Genomic DNA, 26,849 nt, shown 5'->3' on the forward strand with positions numbered 1-26,849 from the left:
AAAAAAAAAAGAAAGAAAGAAATGTATTCCTTACATATATTGTTAAACTTATATTGATCATGATATTTTAAGTCTAAACATATATGATCAAGTTTATTAGGCAACCTGCACCTGTTTTCCCAGTTCTGCTTCCATGCCATGGTTCACTTGATGAGGTCATGCTTACCTGTCTACCACATTTCTATGTATTTTCCATTAAACACCAGTGGTTGAACCACCCTTCTACAACCAAATCTAAAATATACGTTTTTGATGATCTTACCCACTACTCAGTTAAGAGAGTAGAAAAAATACACAGCCACCACCGTTGATATTATCCAACACCGTCTACCAGAGCAGTCAGCTGTATGGACAAGTCTTAGGAAATCACTGAGTTGTTCATTCAGCTCAATAGCAAGAACATGGATACATATAGCAGTTTTTCCCATATAAATAGTACACAGAACAATTCACTGACATCATAGAATAAAAAAAGTACATTTAACACCGTACCTACACCATTTAATTATATAAATTGGCAAGATTAAAAAGAACTGCATTTGTCAATCACAAAAGTTTGAAACAGGGTGCCACATGCTGAAGCAAGAATCAAAATCCTTTCCAGAACAGCTTTTAATTACAAGGTTTCAGCAAGCTTTAATGCAGATCCCTATTTCTGTTCTACATATATTGACATTGACTTGTTCACAATTTAAAAAAAGTTAGGGTTAAGTGGGTGATCTGTCTTTCATATATTAACATAAGTCTCACAGATGTAAAAAGAGGCATTGTTTATCTGCAGACCAATCCTGCAGCAAGCCTAGAGATACTGCTAGAGCTGCCTGCAGTTTAAATTAAACCCATGTATTTCAAACTAAGCATTTGATGGAAAAATCATAAGTTTACCTTCAGTGAAAACCGCAGAATGATCAGTTGATACAGAGGTGCATTAGAATGTCACCATTGGCTCTTTAATGTACACGTGAACACACAGAGTTTAAGAATCAGCAGGGGTTGGACTGTGCTCTATTTGTCACCCTCTCTGCCACATTCCAAGCTCTCCATTACATGTATTTTCCGCTGCTCACTGTAACTCGCTGGATAGACTGATGAATTGTAATATGAGTGGTTTTCACTGAAGATTATAATTAATGTTTCATTATCCCACCATCTTTGGCAGGTAGAACAGTCCACACATATGTATTTGTAACATTCAGGCCAAAAGATTAATGGATATCTAAACTCAAAAATGTAATATATTGCTGTGTACCAGTCCTTACATAGGGTGGCTGCATTAGTTTTCATTTTTTTCAAACTAAGAACATTTTTAACAAGTATAAAAATACCCGCTGATCTTGCCAGAAATGCACTGTCCTGGTCACTTCCTAGATCTGAAAGCACAAATTATTCTTCTTGTTTACCTTCCAAGCGGTCTTCTGTAATCCACTAATGCCCCTCTGCCCATTTAATGCTGATGAATAGAGGAAAAACCTGGTTGTACTCCAAATCAGCACAGCAACTGGCTGACAACCATGGATCCCTCCAGAGAAAACTTTATGTAAACTACTAACCTCCCTATCCCTCATGTAAAGGAGAGGAACAAAGTCAAGCCTGTTTAAAATTCAGTCTGGGTGGCAACCATAGCTGCCTCCGTAGATACAGTGGAAAAGTGAGCACAACCACCCAGGAACAAGAAGCTGGTTATTTGCAGGATTACAACTTTCAAGTAGAGAAAAAAAAAAAAAAAAAAACAACATATGCAGTCACTATATCTAAGGACTGGCTAATTGTAAAATATTACGATGCTTGTTTAGGAGATGTATGCACAGCTAGGGAGCCTTACAGACAAATGAATGTCCGCAAATGGCCAGATCAAGTAATCAATCTCCAAGGTCTTTAGCCACCTTATGGAAAAGCATTTCAGCAATCATAAACATGCATGAATGCCAAAAGTTTTCTTTATTTCCCTTATAATTAGCAAAAATATACTAACATGCTGTGACAGGTCAGCTGTTGCTTCCTTTTCCACACTGGAAAATGAATGACTTCTGTATGAAATACTAAATATAAAGAAAAAAAAAAAACAAACAAAAATCGCTGCTGTACACCTGCAAAGTAAACAATCCCAAGAACGAGCAGATCTCACTCCCCATCATTCTCAGTGTAAAATCTGTTGGACCTTGTTACTCAAATTATAATCAGCTGGGGACACTTGTTCAGGTCTGACACCACTTGGTTATGATTCTACCTATGAAAAAAAAAACAAAACAAAAAAAAAACGCCCCACACATACTGGTTTTGTTACCTGTTGTGGATGAAATAAAACTAGTTCATTGCCTACCTCTACATAAATAAATGCTTTACAATAATATACTTTGAAATTTCGTTTCTGTGACATTCAGGATTCAGTGCTGTAACAGATCAGAATTCTTAATCTTTGCATTTTCCAGGGAACTGATTTGGCACATGTGCTTCCAACCCTGTATGACTCTGACCAACCAAATGCCCACTTTATAAGCCTCATTCAGTGTTATAACTCTGATCGAGATCGAGTTATCCGAGGACCCTTCCTTATTTCCTTCCTTTTCTCCTCTTTTCGCCTTCTCTTCTCCTCTTCTCTTAAAGCTTTCTGAAAAGCATCTGCATTGGATAAAAACTGTAAAAAAGAAACAAAATTCACAATTATAAATACACAATGCAGAATATTTTATGTAGTAGATTGAATATAGCAGGAGTGGTCAGCTTTTTATTTCTTGTAGCAGTCAGGTTAGGTCACTCTGAATACCAAAAAAAAGCACATGGTACCTAAAGAGAAACTTCACTTGTCTATCAAAAAATAAAGTCAGCAACTACTTCCAGCAGTAGCTGCTGACTTTTAAAAATATATATTTACCAATCCGTGAATTTCAAAGCAGTCTTCCCTACACCTGAAGTCTTCAAAGCAATTTGTTTTTCAAAGTCACCATTGGTCACGTAGCCCCCTCTCCCCCTATTCCCATTGAAGAGCCGATCACAGGTGAGTGCGCATGCGCGGCCGGCGGGACGGACATGTCCCATTGAGGCTCCGTCTCCCCGTCGGGTGACAGCGCCACTAAGCAGCGGGTCCCAGTCCGCAATATACCCTAGGGCAGGGGTCTGCAACCTTTAAGACATAAAGAGCCACTTGGACCCGTTTCCGAGAGGGAAAAAAAGACTGGGAGCCACAAAACCATTGCAACATTTAAAACAAATCCGACACTGCTTACTGGGCCCTTAAACCCCCTTCATGACCAGAGCGCTTTTCGCAATATATGCAAAGGGTTAACCAGGGCCACAGTGTATCGTCATAATCACAATCATAGCCTTAGGTCAGTGGTGGGCAACCTTTTTTTTCAACTGAGCCAAATCTCGCCAAAACCATGATTGAAATTTATTTTGAGAGAAACATTTTTAAAACTGAAAATACATCCCCTATATAGTAATTCATCCCCCATAGTAATTCATCCCCCATATAGTAATTCATCCCCCATATAGCAATTCATCCCCCCTATAGTAATTCATCCCCCATAGTAATTCATCCCCCATATAGTAATTCATCCCCCATATAGTAATTCATCCCCCATATAGTAATACATCCCCCATATAGTAATACATCCCCCATATAGTAATTCATCCCCCCTATAGTATTTCATCCCCCCTATAGTATTTCATCCCCCCTATAGTAATTCATCCCCCCTATAGTAATACATCCCCCATATAGTAATTCATCCCCCATAGTAATTCATCCCCCATAGTAATTCATCCCCCCTATAGTAATTCATTCCCCCTGTGTCAATTCACTTACCTTTGCTCCGCGCGTTCCTCTAGCTGTGTTCCCGCGCCGTTCTGGTCTTCAGGGCGGACTGTGAGAGGAGAGGAGTTCGTCACGCTGCCCCGCCTACATCCTGACAGCCAATGTTTGGAGGAGGGAGGGGAGCGGGCGCCCGGCACATAGAAGAGCTGCATTAAAAGAGCCGCGGCTTGCCGACCCTATTGCCTGTCACCTGGTGGGCCGTGTGCCCCGGAGCCGCAGGAAAGGTGAAAAAGAGCCGCATGTGGCTCCGGAGCCGCGGGTTGCCGACACCCGCCCTAGGGGAATCCGATCCTCGAAGCAACCCTTCCAGGGTCCGATCCGCCCTGGTTTGCGACGGATCCCCTGCAGCAGGTCGGAGAAATCAGACAGGGGACTCGTGTCCCTGCGGTGAGCTCCTCATAGGCCCGCCCACCGCAGCCTACACTGTGCCTTGGCTGAGGAGACAGAGAAAAGGGGGGCTGAGAACTTCATAACAGCCCCCCCCCCCGACTGACAAGCAGCAGAATGGTTAAGGGGGCACCCCGGCACCAGGTCCCCCCTTCTACCAAATCAATCAAAGAGGCCCTGGCAAAGGCCTCCACAAATATGGCCATCACCCCAGCATGTGGAAGCAAGAAGGTGACAGGAACATATGCAGCCCTGCAGGATCTGCAGCCCAGCCATCCCTGCACGTCTGAGGGTGAGTCTGACACTGAAACTGGTGTCCCTGCACAAGCCCTGACGCCTGACCTTACACCCCCTGACCTGTTGACACGCTTTGAAGCAAACCTTAGACCGCATCACTGCCAAGCTATCTAGGGAAATCCGTGAACTAGGACAACGCACAGCGGACCTAGAACAGAGGGTAGATGGTCTTGATGCCTTGCTTCAGACACATATGGATGACCTTGACCTCCTGCATGACGAAAACGCAACACTATTGACTCGACTGGAGGACTTTGAAAACCGGGCACGGCGCTCAAACCTACGTATCCGTGGCTTCCAGAAATGATCGTCGATGTCCAATCAACGGTAACAGCTCTGTTCCAAGAGCTTGCCCCAGCTATCCAAATCGAAAGATTAGAATTGGATAGAGTACACAGGGCGTTAGCACTACGACGCACGGACGGTCCACCACGTGACATTATAGCCAAGCTCCACTTTTTCTGCACCAAGGAGCAACTCCTACAAGCTGCCCGTAACGCAGAATCTCTACAGTTCCAGGGTCATACCTACCAATTATTCCAGGATCTGAGCCCCACAACAATCACCAAGCGCAGGGCTATGAAACCTCACCTACAAGTACTTCAACAACACGCTATACCATATAGGTGGAGCTTCCCCTTTGCAGTGCGATTCCGATACCAGTCCCGAGACTACACCTGCAAGACTCCAGAAGACCTACTAGACACCCTGCGGATCTTACAACTGCACCCCCCAGCGACGCCTTCAGAAAGCACCAAACGGAGGTCCACATCCTGCTCACCGCGGAAGTCCTTCCCCGCGCGTGCTACTGAACTCAACCTCCACAAACGAGGCCGTTTTTCATCTCCGGGTCTATCTTCACAAGATACCATGGACTGAACTATGTCCCACGTTTATCCTTCTTTTTCCCACATTATTTTGGCCACACACCAAACAGAGTACTCTTTCGACTGTCATTACGGTCATTGTGGTTAATACCGTTGATAGCCTTTCTCCCTCTACCTGTTAAATTTTGGCTGCCCCGTTACCTGGGGACTGTTCAGCTTCCCCCCCCCCCCCCGGGCCCCACTATAGTTTAGTTTATGTTTGGGAGCCTAGGCTTTGACGGCATACGATGCCACACCCCTTCCCCCATGATGTCTCACTAATACTGCTAATGCTGTCTGAGTTTGGGATACCGTGATTTTCTTGAATGTGTTTTCTTTATACACCTGTTTTTTCTACCGGGACCTCGCCATCATTCATCAATCAAGTTGCTGTCATCCTCACGGACTGTGTACCTGCACACTCCAACCTAGCCCGTGTTATTGGTTATTTAATAACGCTTGGGCTACTATTGTTCCCTAGCTCACCCTGATTCAGGGTGTCCCTGGGAACCCACCTTTTAGGCCTTAAATGGCCTCTTACACCCCTTCTTTCCTGTTACCTCTCTCATACTGTACCCCTTCTCCCTCCAACATGACTTCATGACTCTGCACAACACACTCCGCAGCATTCTCCTCTCCCACAGTAACCGCCAGGCTCCACCCCGGGAGGTAGTGACATGCTATCCTAACCACTATGCTCTTTCCCCATGGGCTCGTTAAATATCCTCACCCTGAATGTGCAGGGCCTCAATATTCCACAGGAACGTAATAAGGCTTTCCGAACCTTTGCTACGCTTAAAGCTCACGTGGTTTGTCTACAGGAAACACACTTCACTCCCAACTCCACTCCTAAGTTTTTTGGCCCTCAATATCCTCAGGTCTACACAGCCTCTACCACCACCAAACGCAGGGGGGTACTGATAGCCTTTCATCGCACAACACCTTTCACGCTATGCACCGAAATCAAAGACCCGGAGGGTCGTTACCTCCTGTTAGTAGGGCAACTCCTGGACGTCACCATTGTTGCATACTATGCCCCAAACCAAGACCCTTTACCATTCCTTTCCCACATACTCTCGGTTATAGGCCACCATAAGCGCGGAACTTTAATTGTTAGTGGAGACTCTAATAGTGTAATATATCCCTTTCTCGATAAATCCCCTCAACCATCTCCTGTCCCTGCCCCTAAACAAACTTTCCAAGCCATACTACACCGTTACTCTTTGATAGATACATGGCGAGAACTCAACCCGGCTAAACGCCAATACACCTTTTATTCTCACCCCCATCAGTCATTCTCCAGGATAGATCATATTTTCATTACCACCGCCTCTACCCCCCAGCTTCTGACTTCTGAAATAATTCCAATACCTTGGTCTGACCATTGCGCCGTATTCACGTCTATAACCTCGTTAGCCTCATCCCCCGCTGAACCCTCTTGAATTATTAACGATAACCTGCTTGCAAACCCAACTCACTGTCTAGAAATCGAAGCAGCCCTTAAAGACTACTTTTCTCTTAACCAATCGCCTGATATTTCTCCTCTCCTGTTATGGGAAGCGCACAAACCGGTTTTTCAAGGGTTTTGCATTAGCAAAGCATCCTTCTTAAATAAAAGCAAAAGGCAACAACGTCTCTCACTGGAGCAAACCTACGATCGTTCCCATCAAGCCTTCCAGGCGGCTCCTACGCCTGCCAATCGTGAGATCCTGGAGCGATCTAGATTGGCTCTAGATCTCTTTCTCACGGATCAAGCAGAACTCTCGCTCCGTAGATCTAGACACAAATATTACACTAAGGCGAATAAACCCAATACATTCCTGGCCCTCTCACTTCGCAGGCTTGACCAGCTCACTAGACCTATCCGGATACGCACCTCTTCTGGCAACCTCACTAGTAACCCAGAACACATTCTACAGACCTTCCATAGACACTTGTCACAGCTTTATTCCTCTTCTACACCTTTTGACCCCGCACAAGCAGATACCCTTCTAACTCCCATTTCCTTCCCGAAACTTTCAGAGTGCCAGTTAGTGGCACTTGAGCGACCCATCTCCCCAGCCGAAACCTTAGATGCTATTAAAAATCTAAAACTACGTAAGCGCCCAGGACCAGATGGTTTCTCAGCCACTTATTACAAAAAATTTGCTCATCTCCTTACACCTATCCTCACTAATGCTTTTAACGCTCTACTGTCTGGCCAAACTTTTAACCATGATACAGTGCAAGCGAACATTTCAATGATCCCAAAGCCGAATTCTGACGATACGCAGTGGTCCAATTATAGGTCAATCTCTCTCCTCAACATTGACATTAAACTGTTAGCCAAAATCCTCTCTTCACGTCTTAACCTGTGTATTGGCTCTCTAATTCATAACGACCAAGTGGGCTTTATCCCAACTAGGCAAGCAGGAGATAACATCAGGCGTGCATCTCTTTTGGCTAATTTAGCCAGGTCTCGCAATATTCCCGCCTGTTTCCTGTCCCTAGATATCCGGAAAGCATTCGATACAGTCTCATGGCCATACCTCAGCTATATATTGCATCGTTGGGGTTTTGGCGCACATATTTTAACCTGGATTTTCTCGCTGTATCGAGAGCCCTCGGCCAGAATTAGGTATCTGGGGCACAGGTCGGCTCAGTTCCCGATCTCCAGAGGCACGAGACAAGGCTGCCCTCTGTCCCCTTTGCTTTTTGCCCTGGCTATAGAGCCTCTGGCCCTCTTAATCAGAGCTAACTCGGATGTCAGGAGACTCAAAATAGGAGGCACACATCATAAGTTATGTCTCTTTGCGGATGACGTCTTGCTCTTTCTCACATCTCCATTGACTTCCTCTCCTTCCCTACTTCGGCTTCTCGAGGCATTTGGCTCGCTCTCTGGTCTAATAATAAACCCCAATAAATCAACAGCACGCAACATCTCTCTCCCCCCTTTAGAGTTGACGCACCTAAAGCAGATTCTACCATTCCCTTGGTCACAATGTCATATTCCTTTCTTGGGTATTAAACTGACCCCTACGTTATCAGACCTTTACGCAGCTAACTATCTTCCGATGCTAAACCATCTTTCTGCCCTTTTGACCAAATGGTCTTCCTTACCCCTCGCATGGCTAGGCAGAATAGCAGTTATCAAGATGTCAATCCTCCCAAAAATTCTATATCTATTTAGAGTCCTCCCAGTCCCAGTCCCCCCTCACTACCTCTGCACACTGCAGCGTCGCATTTTTTCCTATGTATGGGGCAATACTCGTCCTCGTATACCTCGCTCCACCCTATACCGTCCTAAGCTCAATGGTGGTCTAGGCTTACCCGACATCAGCAAATACTATCAAGCAGCGCATTTAGCCCAATTACCTAAATACCATGCAACCTTTGAAATCCCTCAATGGGTTGCACTTGAATCGATAGAATGTGACCCCTTATCTACAGCTAACTTACTCTGGTTGAGGCCTATAGACCGCTGTTCTATAACCAACCCCATCACTTCTCACTTTTTACCCTTATGGGATAAACTGAAAACCCGGTATCTCCTCCAATCACTACATAATCCTCTGCTCTCGTTTCTACGAAACCCAGCTTTTCCCCCGGCCTGGCAGACACCCCTTTTATTCAAAGCCTGGTCCTCTGCTAATTTGCTCCGCACGCATCATTTCCTGCAGAGGAATAAGTTTAAATCCTTTGCCTCGCTACGGGAAACACATAGCCTCCCAGCTTCCGAGATATTCAGATACTTACAGCTACAACACGTTTACGCCCCCTACGCTACAACAACCAATCGGCCAGATGCTATGTCTCTCTTTGAACGAGCGTGTTACAAAGAACCTCATAGACGTGGGCTTATCTCTTGCTTATATTCACTCTTCACTACTTCGATTACCACGTCCCCCCCTCTGTATACCCATAAGTGGGAAGTGGATTTAGGTAAGAAACTCGACCCACCTGATTGGGATCACATTTGGGCTAACACAAAATCATCCTCGCAGAACACTGTAGCATTGGAAACGAATTATAAAGTTTTAACCCGCTGGTACTTGGTCCCAGCGAGAATCGCAAAATTTACCCCTAATTACTCGCCCAACTGTTTTAGAGGCTGTACAGACTCAGGAACACACTACCATATGTGGTTGGAATGCCCAGTGGCCCGAGTCTTTTGGGATGAAATTTTCACCATGATATCTACACTTAACACTATCACTCTACGACCCGACCCAACAACAGCCCTACTCAATCAGTGCCCCCCTGGCGTTTCCAACTCGCAATTCAAGCTCCTTATGCAAGTTACGACGGCAGCCAAGCAGGTTATAGCAAAATCCTGGAAATCCCCCACCCTAAGTGTTGCTGCCGTCAAAACCAGAATAACGCAAGCCATGATACATGCAAAGGTGGAAGCCACAATTCTAGACACGATTCCTAAATTTTTGCACATATGGAGCCCCTGGGTAGAGTGCTTCCTCCCGCCTAACTTTGATGAATCACTCCTTCTCCCTTGATTTATATACTGTGCGCCAAGGATACTGTCAATAGTCCTTCGTAGACAACACGTAGGGTCTGCTGTAAACTTGTTGAATGCTCATGGAGTCATCGTTGTTGTTCCTCTTCCCCTTCCCTCCCTTCCACCTCTGTCTGACCCCCCTCCAAACTTCCCCCTATTTCTTTATTGCACTTGGGAGACGCTACTCTGATTGGCTGGGACAATAATGTCATCTATTGTCGACTCTTCTGTACCTGTTTTCGCCAGAAATGTATAGACATTCGTAATGTGATCCTCATTCATTTTTTCAATGTCCTACTGCCTCTTCAATGTCCAATGTATATCAACAAAGTCTCCTTGTTTGTGTCGTTACGGTTTTCTTTCGCTTTGTTAACAAAAATGTTTGAACAAGAAGAGCCGATCACAGACTGCTGAGAGAGACTGTCCCGAGACCTCCTGGAATGTGTGACATATGTCTCAGGAAGATGTGGGCAGGGTGGGCGGGTAAAGGGCTCCATCATCCTCACCTAGGCAAGGAATAAGGAAGTGGGAACAAGAACCTTCAGGAACAGACACTTGCTACCCCACTGTATTACAGGAAGGGGGGAGGACTGTAACAATGCTACATTTTATCAATGTGTAAAAGTGTGCTTTAAGCCCAAAAACAGAATGTTTGGGTAGGAGGTGGTGAAGTGAGGCAAGGTTATAAAGTAACAGCTATACATTCTACAATAAAACAGCATAAAATTAACAGCTATGCTGGATCTGCCACATTACATTAACAGAATGTTTTCCATTCACAGGCAAGTTCAGCCTTGACAATGATTCAGGGTTTAAAATATTCTTTGAGGAAATGCATGAAATGGTGCTATAGTGTCATTCACGCTTTTCAGCTGAGGAATACCTGGCCTGACCTTACCTTCACTCAGTGTCTCACTTTGTCTAAAACTAGCCTATGTCCTGATTCTGGCATCTGCGCGGTTGCTCTGTCACCATTGTCTTTGCCGCTCCACACTCTGGCCATCTCTTAACTCTCACCCTATTTGAAGATTCAAAATTTGTCTGAGCTATACTCTCAACCATGGCATCATTTTTGCCATCTTTCACCAATCTGATCTTTGTTCACTCTATCTCACCTCCATAGTTTCCTCACTTAAAGTGGGTACACACGGGCTGAAAATGGTCCGTTCAGCAGGAACCGTCCAACTTTTGTACCGTGTGTACAGCTCCCTCTTCAACAGAAGCCAGTCTCATAACTTGCTTCTATCAAACGAGCATGCTGAAAAACCAGCATCCAATAAGCGCTGGTAGCCAATAGTTGCCAAGACTGATCTGTGTGTTTTGGTGTGGTGTGGTGTGGTGTGGTGTGGTGTGGTGTGTGTGTGTGTGTGTGGGGGGGGGGGGGGGCAGTCCCCTATGAGAAAACAATAGCTCGGCAGGAGAGATCGCTGCACTAACATCACTTCGTTAGTACGGCAATCTCTCAGGTATTTTTTAGTTCAGCCTGCTGAGTTAAACGAAAGGAAAAAAACTCCAAGTGTTAATCCAGCAGACTAATGACATAGTACACAGTCTCTGATTGTCTATAATATAAAACTAATGGTGCTGTATATATACTTTTATTCACAAATAATAGCCAGGAGTGTTAACACATGTATATATGCTGCATATACATGGGCAGATAAATACATATAAAGAATATGAAAAGTTTCCTATGCACTTTCAATGTACCCCCCCCCCAGAAAAAAAAACAAAAAAACAACACCCAACCAAAAAACTATTGTTTCAAATCAGGTCAAAAACAGAGGCACCTCTGCAATGTATGGTCCCTAAATTAAAATTAGGTTCCCAACTACAAGATATTGCACAAACTAAGACCAGGCTAATTTGAAGGTGGCTGTTTCCCCTTTAAAAGTTATAGAAACACACCATAAGACCAGGCATCACTTAAGGCAGCTACTGACTTAAATGTGTCTCTGCACTAAATCCAAAAAAGCAACCATAGCAGCCACTATGATCAGTTAAAACTAGGGAAAAAAGTGAAATGTGCACATGGGCACAGCAATATACAAAACAATTAAAAAAAACAAAAACAAAAAAAAACCTCAAACTGTTTCAACTACTCCGTTGTGCTGGTGTGTTTTTCCGAGTAAGTTTTGTATTTTTAGATTGTCCTGCTCATATGCACTTTTCTGCTTTGTTGTTAAGTTTCGGGGCCCATTTATATTTTGTGCGGGGCTAACATGCGTGCGCTAAATGCGTGTTCCATTTAAATGAATGGGTTGCCAACATACTCTAACATAGTGAAAATTAAATTAGCTTTTTTTTTTCTAAAGCAATGTAATAATCTGCATTGCAGCACATTGCAACACATGTTCCCTGCCTTAGAGTGTCAAGGGGATCATTCAAAATGAACAGCATCTCAATGCAGTAAAGCAGGTTAAGTGCATTACCACATTGTTGAAGTCTAAAATAGCCCTCAAACTGAGTGGCTGCCATTTTTACTGGCCAACTTGAAAAAGTGTGCAGGGGAAGTTTTATACATGCAGTTCTATTCAAAAGTTTTAGTAAAGCGAGGATGTTTGAAAAAGATAATTCAATTCATAGTTTTAATTTACCAGTTAAAAACCTACAAAGAGCATAAGCAGGAAAAAAAAAATCAAATTATTTTATGTGTCCACCCTTTGCCTTTAAAGCAGCATCGGTTCTAGGTACACTTGCACACAGTTACTTCAAGTAACTCTAAAAGTTCCAGGAACATACAGGAGAACCAAGAATAGTTCTGTGGATTTAGGCTATTTCAATTGCTGTCTGATGGTGTAGTCTCAGGCTCAATGGTGAGACTGAGATTAGGGCTCTGCAGAGGCCACACTATTTCTCCCAGGACTCCTTTTGTTCTTTATAACTTTGACTGTATGATTTGGGTCACTGTCCTGCTGCAGAATGACTTTGGGACCGATTGCATTTCTCCCTGATGGTACTGTATGATAGAGGAGCATCTGCCTATACTTTTCAGCACTCAAGAGGCCAAATCCATGTGCAGAAATTAAGCCCAAAACCAAGAAGGAACCTCAAACATGCTTCACAGTTAACTGCAGACACCTGCAGACTCACCCACCTGGCAGAAAAAAACTGCCTCATGCTACAGGTAAATATTAAAAATGTGTACTCATCATTCCAGAACACTCATTTTTCTGCACACCAGTTGTGTTTTTGTGAATAGGCAAGCCACTTGGCTTTCACATTGGAGGTATTGCTCTTTAAAATCGCAAGTCTTCCTTGAACACTTCTGCCCAAACTTTTCTAGACAATAGATGGGTAAACCAGGGCCCCAGTGGTTTTTGTCAAGTGCAAGCTGATGGTGCCACTGGACATCTTATGATTGTAAAGGGAAGCCAGCATAATGTGTCTCATCTACTGCTTTAAGCTTCTATGGCCAAACACTGTACTTTTGTCCGTTAATGTTGCCTGTTTCTCAGTGCTTCTGTAAGAGCTTGGAAGACCCATCTGAAAATGCATGTCCTTTGAAATTTCTGCCTGCGAGAGACCTTATTGACACAGTAAGGCCACCCTGTGTCTTGTTAAAAGTTTTCAGTTTTGCCATAGTATAAGATTTTATTACACTGAAACATCCTGAGCGATTTCAACTTGTAATTAGGGCATGGCTTTTCCTAACTCGGTTTCCTACACAACAGATTCTGTTTAATGATTGCATTTTAACCCGTTTACAACTGCCTAATACATACGTTTGGAGACAAACAAGTGGGTTTTAACACCCACATGCGGCACATATGCATCGCAGGACGACCAATATTTATGTGCTCAGAGTGTGCCCCCAGCACAACAACAGCTCTCCGTCCAAACTGATGAATGGCAGCCAGCAGAACCAGCTTCCGATCATGGGACCACTGTGACAGTGGTTACATGACTGCTGATCCTTCCCACCCAGTTCAGAAGAATGGTTTAAAAGGACACAGTTGTGGGCAGGAAGTGGGTAAACTACATTTTATTGTGGTAATCATTAGCACCTTTGGTTTAATCATACACTGGACTATGTGCAAAATCCTTAACTGTGTGCAGGTATACAAGGCAAGGGTGTGCATGCCAAATGATTTGATTTTTTTTCTTCCCTATTGATGGGTGTAAATAAAGACTAATAACTTTTTAGCAACCTCACTTTACAGCATTTTGTTCTCCAGTCTCAAACTTTTGCACAGTACTGTATATTATATATGAGTACTATTGATGGACGAGACAGCGGTCTTCACAAAAATGTTGAAAACTTTGGGGAAACACTTCCACCTGGCAGTACTAGGGTCGTTGGTTCGAATCCCAACCACGGCACCTCCTGCCTGGAGTTTGCATGTTCTTCCTGTGCCTGCGAGGGTTTCCTCCGGGTACTCCCGTTTCCTCCCACCCTCCAAAGACATGCTGGTAGGTTAATTGGATCCTGTCTAAATTGGCCATAGTATGTGTATGAATGTAAGTTAGGGACCTTAGATTGTACGCCCCGTGAGGGTCAGGGACTGATGTGAATGTACGACATAAATGTAAAGCGCTGCGTAAATTAACGGCGCTATAAGTACCTGAAATAAATAAAAATAAACAAAAAGTCTCGCTTGCTGGAGGCCGACTGAGGGAGATCGACTAAAACTGGAAGACACAGAATCTTGTGCAGCTGTACATGGTAGCCAATCAGTTTTAACTTCAGCTTGTTCACTTAAGCTTTGACAAATAAACCTAGAAGCTGATTGGTTTCTATGCAGAGCTGCACTAGATTCTGTGTGCACCAGTTTTAGTACATCTCCCCCACTGTGTGGAGGTACATTTGTATGTCAGAACTATTGATTGGGGGGGAGGGGGGGGGGATCTTGACACAAAGCCAATTCTCTTGATAGAAAGGGAAGATATATGCATAGAGCCAAGCAGGCTAGTATTTATTTAGGTATGTTACAGTGGGGATCGAAAGTTTGGGTACCCCAGCTAAAAATTTGTATTAATGTGCATAAAGAAGCCAAGGAAAGATGGAAAAATCTCCAAAAGGCATCAAATTACAGATTAGACATTCTTATAATATGGCAACAAAAGTTAGATTTTATTTCCATCATTTACACTTTCAAAATAACAGAAAACAAAAAAATGGCGTCTGCAAGAGTTTGGGCACCCTGCAGAATTTATAGCATGCACTGCCCTCTTTGCAAAGCTGAGACCTGCCAGTGTCATGGATTGTTCTCAATCATCGTCTGGGAAGACCAGGTTATGTCAATCTCAAAGGTTTTAAATGCCCAGACTCATCTGACCTTGCCCCAACAATCAGCACCATGGGTTCTTCTAAGCAGTTGTCTAGAAAACTGAAACTGAAAATAGTTGACGCTCACAAAGCTGGAGAAGGCTATAAGAAGATAGCAAAGTGTTTTCAGATGTCAATATCCTCTGTTCGGAATGTAATTAAGAAATGACAGTCATCAGGAACAGTGAAAGTTAAAGCAAGATCTGGAAGACCAAGAAAAATATCAGACAGAACAGCTCGCAGGATTGTGAGAAAAACAATTCAAAACCCACGTTTGACTGCACGATCCCTCCAGAAAGAACTGGAGTTGTGGTACACTATTCCACTATAAAGAGATACTTGTACAAATATGGTCTTCATGGAAGAGTCATCAGAAGAAAACCTCTTCTACGTCCTCACCACAAAAATCATCGTTTGAACTTTGCAAATGAACATATAGACAAGCCTGATGCATTTTGGAAACAAGTTCTGTGGACCGATGAGGTTAAAATTGAACTTTTTGGCCGGAATGAGCAAAGGTACATTTGGAGAAGAAGGGGCACAGAATTTAATGAAAAGAACCTCTGTCCAACTGTTAAGCATGGGGTTGGATCAATCATGCTTTGGGGTTGTGTCGCAGCCAGTGGCACAGGGAACATCTCACGAGTAGAAGGAAAAATGGATTCAATAAAATGTCAGCAAATTTTGGATGGTAACTTGATGCCATCTGTGAAAAAGCTGAAGTTAAAGAGAGGATGGCTTCTACAAATGGATAATGATCCTAAACACACCTCGAAATCTACGGGGGATTACATCAAGAGGTGTAAACTGAAGGTTTTGCCATGGCCTTCACAATCTCCTGACCTCAACATAATTGAAAATCTATGGATAGACCTTAAAAGAGCAGTGCGTGACAGACAGCCCAGAAATCTCAAAGAACTGGAAGACTTTTGTAAGGAAGAATGGGCAAAGATACCTCAAACAAGAATTGAAAGACTCTTGGCTGGCTACAAAAAGCGTTTACAAGCTGTGATACCTACCAAAGGGGGCAGTACAAGATATTAACTCTGCAGGGTGCCCAAACTTTTGCAGATGCCATTTTTTTGTTTTCTGTTATTTTGAAAGTGTAAATGATGGAAATAAAATCTAACTTTTGTTGACATATTATAAGAATGTCTAATCTGTAATTTGATGCCTTTTGGAGATTTTTCCATCTTTCCTTGGCTTCTTTATGCACATTAATACAAATTTTTAGCTGGGGTGCCCAAACTTTCGATCCCCACTGTATGTTTTATAGCAGTGGACAAGCGGTCTACATTATGCAATACTAAAAGTGCTTTTCTGATGCTGGAAGTGCAATAAAGCTTGTATTAGTTAAAAACAAAATCAACTATGTAGACTATCCCAAGAGACAGTGGAAACAAGACTGCTGTAATTACAAAACAAAAAGACCTACAGATACAGTTTTATATACCATCCCCAGTGTTACTAGACCTGAAACTCTTCAGTTTGTACACCTTTATAGCATGTCTGCTTATCTGCATACAATTCTCCCTGCTAAGCCACTCTTATCATCTGATTTTATCTTTTAGTTCCTTATCTAAACTGCTATACACGGCCAAGCATTGTATCTGTTGTACATTTGTATATTGTAAAATTTGCTTGATTTGCTTGTACGGATATCTGCATATTTATGTAGACAACATTTCTTAAACAGAAAATGTATATTTTTCTTGTTACATTTTTTAAACAGCCCATTTATGAATAATTTTTTTTCTTCAGCCAGTGAGTTGAACAAAAAATCGATTCCATACTCCACAGATATCAACTTCTATACAACCACCCTGCCCATACATTTATTGAAATGTGTCCAGTCCCTGCTGAACCAGCTGAATTTTGATCCATGTATGGCCAGCTTTAGATGTCTCACAAAAATATATCATAAATCTTCAAATTCTATCATAATCCACAAAAACTCTAGGCGTTACATGGTAACTAATTTCATGCTACTGAGGAATCCATAGAGCAATTCCAGACAAGGTGTTCAAGTAATCAGATGGATCATGTAATATGTTCCTAATGGTGAACTTACCCTTTAACAAATAAAGAAAGTAACTCAACAAAAATTACATAGATTTATGATTTTTAGCAAACGTGTTTTGTATAATCCACTGTAGCCAAATTTCCTGAACCATCCAACAAACTCAGAAGGGCAGTAGAAATGTACTTCCAGAAACCTGTGCTGTTTAAAGTGCGCCGAAACCTAAAACAAAGCATTCACTACATTGAATTTTGCTAGTCATTAGATGTGGTAGCTGAATTCGTTTTCTTTTTTCAGGCATTTGTTTCCCTTTACAAATAAAATATTGGATGTGTCGCGCTCCTCAAAGGATGTTTAGTGATGTGTAATATATATATAAATAGATAAATCTAAATAAATATTACATAAATATTAATTCATGGTGGTATGATTTAAATTAAATTTAAAAACTCCCAGTGCTATAATTAATTGAATAATTAACTAAAAAATATTTAATAATGTGAAAGAAATAATGTGTTTAAATTATATAAACATTTAAGGGGGAAGCCACGTGACCCTGTGGCGCAACGCGTAGGAGAGGGGCTCTGACGTCACGACGCGACTATCAGCGGAACGGCGAGTACTGTCTTTGTGCGAGGGCACACATTTAAAAAAACACTCTGTATTATTCTGTGGAATGTGAGTGTGCATTTTTCTGGAGACGCATTAAAACCTTTTATAAAGGATAAAGCACCATGTGGGAATCTTTCTTTTTCATGGCCTAAATCGGAGGAGTACAGGGGAGGAAGAGGAGATAGGAGATAGACCTCGGACAACACGAGGGGAGATATCTATATCCATCCATCCAGCCCTCACAACCCAGAAGGAACTGGGAGGCCATCTAGTGGAAGGAAAGTAATACCACAATCTACCTCAACAGCAATATACTTTCCATATATCTACAGATTGGGACAATTATATGTTATTTAAGCTAAAGATAAGAAGTATATAGTTTGAATCACCACTTTAGGTTGCATAAGTGAAGTGATCATAATATATTATTTGCACAGTTTTTTATCAGTATTTATTTTTCCATATCAATTTGGTTATTGCACTTTGTTATATATACATTTTTTATATACAATTGCTTTGGGCAATATTTGCATTTTTGCACGCACACATTTTTTTGCACATATACATCACTGTGCATGGAGGTTCCTTTGCTCATTTTTACATCATGTTTATATAATTTAAACACATTATTTCTTTCACATTATTAAATATTTTTTAGTTAATTATAAATTCAATTAATTATAGCAATGGGAGTTTTTAAATTTAATTTAAATCATACCACCATGAATTAATATTTATGTAATATTTATTTATTTATATATATTACACATCACTAAACATCCTTTGAGGAGCGCGACACATCCAATATTTTATTTGTTTATTTTCACACAGCATTTTGAGTATGTGTTTTATGTGTTGATGCACCATCACATTTGAAGGAGTTAATTACTTATAAGCATTTCTGTGCCACCATAGTAGCTCACAAGTACACACTCTTATAAGATTTGTTTCCCTTTAATTGCACCTGGCTATTCCACCAACAAAGTTCACATGCTGTACTGTATATACCAAGGAGCAGCAGTGACAGCCTTGTCCTCCATTTTAATATGCACTCCAAACATCTCATGCTATCTTCAGTCCTAAAATAACAAAATAAATGCAGCTATCAAATCTAAGGATTTGCAGACTAATATCCCAATTTTTTTGTTCTTAGGTTTAAATATATTATAAATGCCTCCCACTCTTCTTTCTAGATCACCAATCACATTCAAACTACCAAGGCAGTTTTGAATCTGATTGGAGGCAATGAGAAACTTTTCTTTTTCTTTTTTAAAATGTGGGTAGCTGTATGTGATGGGCACCAGTGCACTTGCAGTGGAGTTCCAGAACTGGAAGCAAGAGTGTTCCAAGGTTACCAGATTACTACAATAGGGAGTGGAGTGAACTGATGCACCTCTAAACAAATCACTTGCTTGCAGGACATCAATTTCAAGATGTTGCAATTAGTTGGCTTTCAACAAAATGTTGCCTTGCTAGAGATTAAACTCTCTGCCCTTAGCCATCATGTAAGCCCAAGTGTTACTTATTTGAATTACTGTAACCTGTGGGTGGCTCACTGACAATAGGTCAAAGAACAGAGGAAATAACCTGAAATACAAACCACTGTAAAATGATCATGTGAAGAAAGTGAGGAAAGAATGATAAAAGTACTTTATATACGCAAAATAGGAGCGTAAAAAGACGTTACAGCTACGACTGTACTTTATCTATACATCCCCATTCGTTATAAACTCATGAGGTATAGGAGGCGTCAACTGTAGCCCGATAGCTCCAAAGAGCTGGACATAAAATTCAGTGCGACAGAAGATAGTCAGAAAGCAGATGGTCAGCGGCTACGCAACAGATGTGAGACTGAGGATACTGAGACTGGGGACACATTAGATGTGAGCTAGAGATCACCAACATTACAGATTCTTTACAAATGAATGCTCCTGAAACCAACTTCAGGGATCTGTAGAGGGCTGAGCAGCAAGTACCAAAAGGACCTCTGGCTACTTTAAAAAAAAAATATTTAAAGTGGAGTGTATTGGAACCCCTGTCATATTTTCACTGCCATCTAGGGCTCCTTTAGAGAGATTTCCCTTCATTAACCATCATGGTAACCATTTCCATACCAGGGACTTTTACCCCCTTCCTGCCCAGGCCATTTTTCAGGTCTCAGCGCTCTCACACTTTGAATGACAATTGCGCGGTCATACAACATTGTACCCAAACTAAAATTTTATCATTTTCTTCACACAACTAGAGCTTTCTTTTGGTGGTATTTAATCACCACTGGGGTTTTTATTTTTTGCTAAACAAAAAAAGACCGAAAATTTTGAAACAAACCCCAAAAAAACAACACATTTTTCTTTGTTTCTGTTATAAAAGTTTGCAAATAAATAATTGTTCTTCATAAATTTAGGCTGAGATGTATTCTGCTACATGTCTTTGGTGAAAATAACCCAAATTAGGATGTATTTTTTAGTTTGTAGGAAAGTTAGAGTTCACAAACTATGGTACAGATCTGAAAATTGATCAATCCTAAAGTACTGACAGCCAATCTAATTTCTTGAGGTCCAAGAATGTCAGAACAGTACAGATATCCCCCAAATGACCCCTTTTTGCAAAGTAGACAGTCCGACATACTTCATAAGAGGAATGGCGAGTTTTTTTAAGTTGTATTTTTTCTGTCAGAATTTTTCAGAAAATGAAAATATTAAAAAGAATTTCACTTTTTTTTTTTCACATACGGTCACCAGTGCAGTACAGCGTCATCATATAACTGGAATGGCAGTGATCAGGGACACTGACTGGTGACAGCATGAAAAAAAAAAAAGTTAATTTTTTTTATTATTTTTAATTAAATTTTTTTTTCATATGTCACTATGACAAAAGTAGTACAATGTTACCATAGTAACATTGTACTACTTTGGGGAAGTGATCAGTATTTTTTTTTTTTTTAATTTTATTTTTTTACACAATGTGCTTATAGCAAAGAATTACTTTGCTATAAGCAAGCATTTACCTGAATGACATTGATTCATTCAGGGCTTTTTTTTTGTGCTTAGCTGTGATTTGGCCACGGCTAAATCACATGACACAGCTGGGCTGTGATTGGCCCAGCTTGTGCATGTGATCGCTGTGACCATTCACAGCTAGGCACACTAGTATACAATGGATGGCATGAATGAAGCCATCCATTGTATACAACTGTCATGTGACCGCTGTGATCGGTCACAGCAGGTCACTTGGTACCGGCAAGGGGGACGGTACTCAGATCTGTCATCGGCCGTGTCCGCGGTGACAGATCGTGCCGCTGCGCGGCTCTGCAGGCGCCATCCGGCCATAGGCCGGGAGGGAAATGGTTAAGGATAAGTTCACCTTTTTAACATGTTACAACCACATTTTCCTCAATCCCCCATTGTGACAGCAGGTGGGGGATCCTCTACCCGCATCCACAGTCAGAATTTGAAAACAGAGATCTGTGAACGAATAACTTAGAAGTACCCCCTGCTATTGCAGCAGATGGCACATGGTTCCCAATGAACAGTGAGGGTGCTGGTGAGCACTCTTAAAGTTTGTTGATTATTCCTGGACTTCGATAACTGCCTGACTGTATGTGAGGTACAGACAGACAGCTGACTGACAGTCTGCAGGATCCTAGCACTGCACCCACGATTCGCTGATCACAGGGGCAATGCTTTATAGGCTGAAGTGTAAAAAAAAAAGATAAAATTCACATTTTTTTTAGCTGCAGAATCATGTGAATGTTTCAATTTATTTTTTTCTACAAAAAGTGAACTTATCCTTTAAAGTGACATTCCAGTCAAATTCTAAACAAGCCAGAACACACTCCTACCCCCATTCTATGACTATTCTAGCTACCCTGTAAAAGAAAAGATGCCTAACCTTGCCTATTATGAAGCCGCTTTGGTCCAGTCACATGATCGGGTCCCAGCTGCAGCTTCGGTGTAGAGGAGAGGCAGTGACAACTGCAGAGCCTGGGCGATGACATCACCCATAGGCTTACTATGGGGCATCTATTATCAGCTGTCCATCCTCTACACTGAAGCCGCCGCTGGGACCAGATCATGGAACTGAGTCTTTGGAATAAATAAGTATAGACATTTTTTCTTTTACAGGGTAGATAAAATAGTCTTAGAATGGGGTGAGATTAGGTTAAGGCCCAGTTAAGTAGGGATTTCCTCTTACGTTTGGTTTTGGTTATAGGCCAGGAAGTGAAGGGAAATCTACCCAATGAGACACAGACGGCAAAAAAAGAAAAAAAAAATTGACAAGAATTATAACCCTCCCTTACACTATCCAAAAAAAAAAAAAATAGTTTTGCTTTAGTTCTACGTTAAGAGGTGTATGTTACCATAAATGTTTTTTCTATGTGTGTGTTCATATATGTACCTTTTATAAATCATAGTCTCTATCCTTTTCATGTATTTATTCCTTCTGAAGTACCTGGTTGAACCTGACAGTCACCATATTTTTCCCCTCCATGCCCTCAACAACGCAATTTGTGACAAAACACGTAGGGAAGAGCTTACGCTTGTGACGCCATCACGCTATTTACTCCAAGGAATTACCACACATTGGCTCCCGGGACTGGTATTTTTTTTAGATTTACAAGCACTTTTATATTCTGTTGGTGAGTGAGTGGGCATATTACCTTTTATAATAAACATGCATTTACAGTTTTACTCTGTGTGAGGTTCCTTGCTTCTCTTAATGTCATGAACGGTTACCTTCTATTGTTGGATGTGGAATCTTATTGAGTATGAGGAGAGCTGTGGAGGTGGTTTGAAACTTGGTATTTACCCTTGATGACCATATATGGATATGTGGTGGAGATAAGAAATCCAATAGAGACGCTTTACTCTCACACCTTTCTGACTCTCTTGCTTTTACTAAAAAAGAATACACATGTTCTTGTAAGAGTCTTCTATATTTTTGCTGGTGGTGCACTCTGGTATCTGGAGACGTGTGGACACACAGGGAGTTCTTTATTAAGCCGCACAGTATCACTAGGACTATTACATTGAGTTTCCTATGTTTAGATTTGGACATCACTGAAAGTCTTCAATTTATTCTTGCTTTTTCTGTTATATGCTTTATTATTTAATTTTTGTCACTTTGTTTAGCGGGGCAATTTATATACATAACATTTTTTCCTTGTTTTAAGCTGACCACACAAAGCACAGAAGCTGATCTGTATTAGAGTGCTCAGTTTTCATGTTTTGGCTGGCCATTCAGAGATACAAGACACTGTGAGAAAGATCATTTCTGAAACTAAGCTACCATACATTAAAAGGTTTAGAATCTGTGCTAACCAGCATTTTAAGCTGGTATTTTACATAATTATAACCATAATCTCCTAATGTCACTGGTTTCAAATGATCAACAAAGTTTCCCCAAAAAAAATGAACCATCACGAAGAGGAGAGAAAAAAAAAATGTATAGTTAATCTAAGGTGTTCACTCAATAAGTTTGGTCCAGCCAAGAAATCCTGATATAAGGCTTGTTGGCCCACTTTTAGTTAGGAATGAAAGTAAGGCCCCATGCACACCTGACACTTGTAAAAGTGCCTAACACTTTTACAAGCATTTAGGCGCCTTTGCAGGCATCAAGCTTTTGGGCGTAAATTCTTTTCATTCTTTCATTCATAATTTCAGAAAAAATTAACGCTCAAGCACTAAACACTCCTAGCATTTAGGCATGTTTACAGGCGTTTAAGCACATCACAAGTTTATTTAGCCAAAACACCGCTGCTCTAAGACGCCTTGGCAATGGGTTTTTATTCTGCCACCACTCTCCTGCCACAAAAAGCCTGTATGTGCATGGACACATAGGATAACATACAGGGAAGTTTAGAGACAGTAAAAAAAAAAGAAAAGAAGAAAGTCTCACACCCCTAGTAGTAGCGTCAAAAATGCCCAGTGTGCATGAGGCCTTCACTTCAGAACACCAAAAGAAAAACAACCTTAAAATAGTATTAAATCCAAAACAAAAAATGTATTATTTTGCAGCCCACCAATCCTTAGATGTGGATTGCTATCTACTTGTTCAGCAGTTCACGGCCAGTTCTTGTGACACAACGGCGGATTGTACTGTACACAGGTTCAGAGCCGGTTTGGATGCGTTATTCAAGGCTATTTTGTTTTTGCTGAGATGGAGGGGGGTGGGGGGGAAAGCGAACTGTGCTAAAACCTGATCCTGAACTGCAATACTGTTCCCAACTGATGACATGTGATTTAGAAGCGGTTCCCATTGAAGTCAACAGCCTGTAATCCACACCTGAACCGGACCACACTGCTCAGAAATCATACAGGATTCTTTTCTGTCAGTGCACTGGACGCATGTGAACAGGCACCATAGGAAGCAATGTTATTTCACATGTCATGTGCATTAGATGGGGTTCAAACCGCATCCAATCTGCATATATGTGAACTGGCACTCAGAGTGCCTCCATTCTGGATGAAGGAGAAAAGGAGAAGAGGAACCTTTGAACAGAAGCATTGTCAGCCTGGGAGAGGAGATGATTAACCGCCTCCCGCCCGCCATATAAGGAAATGACGGCGCAAGGCGGTTCTCTCGTTCTGGGAGGACATCATATGACGTCCTCCCACTCTAACCGCGCGTGCCGAAGATGTCGGCTCGGTCATGTGATCAGCTGTGTCCAATCACAGCTGATCACATGTAAATAGGAAAATGCCCTGATGATCAGTGTAGCCCCAGCAGTGCCACCTGTCAGTGTCCAACAATGCCAGCTGTCAGTGCTCATCAATGCCAGCTGCTAGTGCCCATCAGTGCCTCATCAATGCCACATATCAGTGCCTACCAGTGCACATCAATGCCACATATCAGTGCCCATCTGAGCCGCCTTTCAGAGTCACCAATCAGTGCCAGTCAGTGCCGCCTATCAGTGCCAGTCAGTGTCACCTATCAGTGCCAGTCAGTGCCACCTATCAGTGCCACCTATCAGTGCCATATATGAGTGCTGCCTTTCAGTGCCCATCAATGATGCCTGTCAATGCCCATCAGTGCCACCTACCAGTGCCTCATCAGTGCAGCCTCATTAGCACACATCAGTGAAGGAGAAAAATCACTTATTTACAAAATGTTATAACAAAAACTTAGAAAAAAACGTTTTTTTTTTTTGTTTTTTTTTTAATATTCAGTTGTTTTTGGAATGTTTAGCAAAAAATAAAAAACCCAGAGGTGATTAAATACCACCAAAAGAAAGCTCTGTCTCAAAAAAATGATAAAAATGTCATGTGGGTACAGTGTTGCATGACCGCGCAATTGTCAAAGTGCGACAGTGGGCAGGAAGGGGGTATAAGTGCTCAGTAGACAAGTGATTAAAGCAGAGCTCTAGTCGTTTTTGTAAAAATTAAAAAAGTCAGCAGCTACAAAAACTTTGGCTGCAAATTTTTAATAAACATACACTTACCTGTCCTCCGATCCATCAGTGTGCTCACCTATGGGGGCGCCGGGAGAACACTTGTAAATTGCCATTTTTTACTGCTGTGTAAATGAAGTCTTATTGCATTTTGACTATGATAGATTACATAAACAAGTACAGGCCACATTGAATTTATTCTTGGTGAAACACTGCCACCAAATGGTTTATTGAATTGTTTAAAAGCGAAGGTCCAGTCAAAAATTTAAAAAGAAAAAAAACAAAAAAAACAAAAAAACAGACACTTGATCCAGCGGTGTCCTCACTGCAGCCCCTTTCACCAGCCATCCTCGCTCCCTGGCATCTTAACTGTGGGCACCTGGCGGTGACAGCTTGTGACCTCAAAGCCAGGTGCCCACTGCGCATTCACGAGCCGTACTGTGCATTGTGATTATCATCGCAGTCTTCAGGGACATTTGCCATTTCCCAGAAGACTATGGGGACGGTGACAGAGAACGTCCACTCAGATCGCCTAGGTGATCTGAGTGGAAGTGGGAGTGGGTACCTATCAAATCCAGGTACCTGCTCACCGCAAAAAAAAAGAAAAAAAAAAAAAAAAAAAAAAAGAAGGATTGTCAAAAGTGGAAGAGGGGGAAGGAAGCCTTAAAGCGGAACTTCCAGTCACGGATGGAGTTCTGTTCTAGCAGATTTAGAGACACGAACAGATTGAAGCCAAACTAAAGCTAACACAAACATTTGCAGCAATAGTTTTTATATTATTGGGGTAAAGGTTTTACATGAATAAATAAAATCTGATCTTTGTACGCACCCCTGTCAGTGGTAAATGGTTTGTCTCAACACTCAACGTTTGCAGAACATGTTCTTTTGAAAAACAGCAGACTTACTGGCCAGGTGAAATTAAAGCCTAAAAAAGAAAAAATAATGCAGCCAACATATGCAATGCTGTTCTCACATACAACTCTATACCTCTTACAGCTACCTGCTGCTCTGGCCCACATTCCGGCCTCTGGGCGGAGCCCTGAACTGCAGAAAGCCCATTGATAATAAAGGCCGTGCACACCTGCACACACACAGCCTGCTGATCTCCAGTAAGACCTGGACACAGCAGTACAGGTTTCATTCTTCCCAAAACTCTTTGAAGCCCCTTAATCCGCAGCCTTGAGAAACCTGTGTGCAATTTACCCTGGCTATATACTAGTAGAGTTTTGTTCAAAATTTTCTGTTTTAAGATTATTAATTTCATTTTCTAATGGTTAGTGAGGTCAAACTGACATTCCTTTTGAAGTTTTACATTTTTGATGAAAAAAATTCAAAAGGAGCAGGATGGGAACTTTTCTCAAGCGAACGCATTTCTAGCATTGTATGTGGTTTTTATTTGGGAAATTAAAAATTCTTAACAAAATCGACTGTTTGAAGCAAACAAAATTTGAAGTATTTTTGGATGACATTCGTCCAGTCATCAAATGTACAAAGAACTCTTATACAAACATCTACTAATGTATGGCCAGCTTTGGATGTTAAAAAAACCTTATGGAGGAAGTTTTTTAAATCATGTTTAAGTGTCTTATTTAAAGACTGGTTCTACCTCCTTAAAGTGGCTTAGAACGGGCCTTCGCTGTTCTTCCATCTCTTCAAAGCAAAGTCTTAAGCCGGCTATAGATCCATAGATGGATCAAATTTCAGC

At 41.7% G+C, this 26,849-nt stretch overlaps 1 protein-coding gene across 10 annotated transcripts in view; it reads right to left on the minus strand.

The window, feature by feature from the left end:
• Window positions 1-479: 479 nt before the first annotated feature.
• CCDC134 (coiled-coil domain containing 134) overlaps window positions 480-26,849 on the minus strand; it is a 140,368-nt gene continuing 113,998 nt past the window's right edge. For 9 of the 10 annotated variants that reach the window (XM_089687717.1, XM_089687709.1, XM_089687714.1 and 6 more), the window contains one exon: window positions 480-2,635. In XM_089687717.1, the coding sequence (XP_089543843.1) occupies window positions 2,510-2,635 (126 nt within the window). In that variant the 3' untranslated portion in view covers window positions 480-2,509. Of the gene's footprint in view, window positions 2,636-25,973; window positions 26,070-26,849 lie in introns of all 10 variants that reach the window. The other variant, XR_016314359.1, reaches the window with a different exon arrangement.

Source organism: Staurois parvus, unplaced genomic scaffold, assembly GCF_062004578.1.
Source record: "Staurois parvus isolate SC_StPar_1 unplaced genomic scaffold, SC_StPar_1.0 ptg000436l, whole genome shotgun sequence".
In the NCBI taxonomy this organism is placed as follows: Eukaryota; Metazoa; Chordata; class Amphibia; order Anura; family Ranidae; genus Staurois; species Staurois parvus.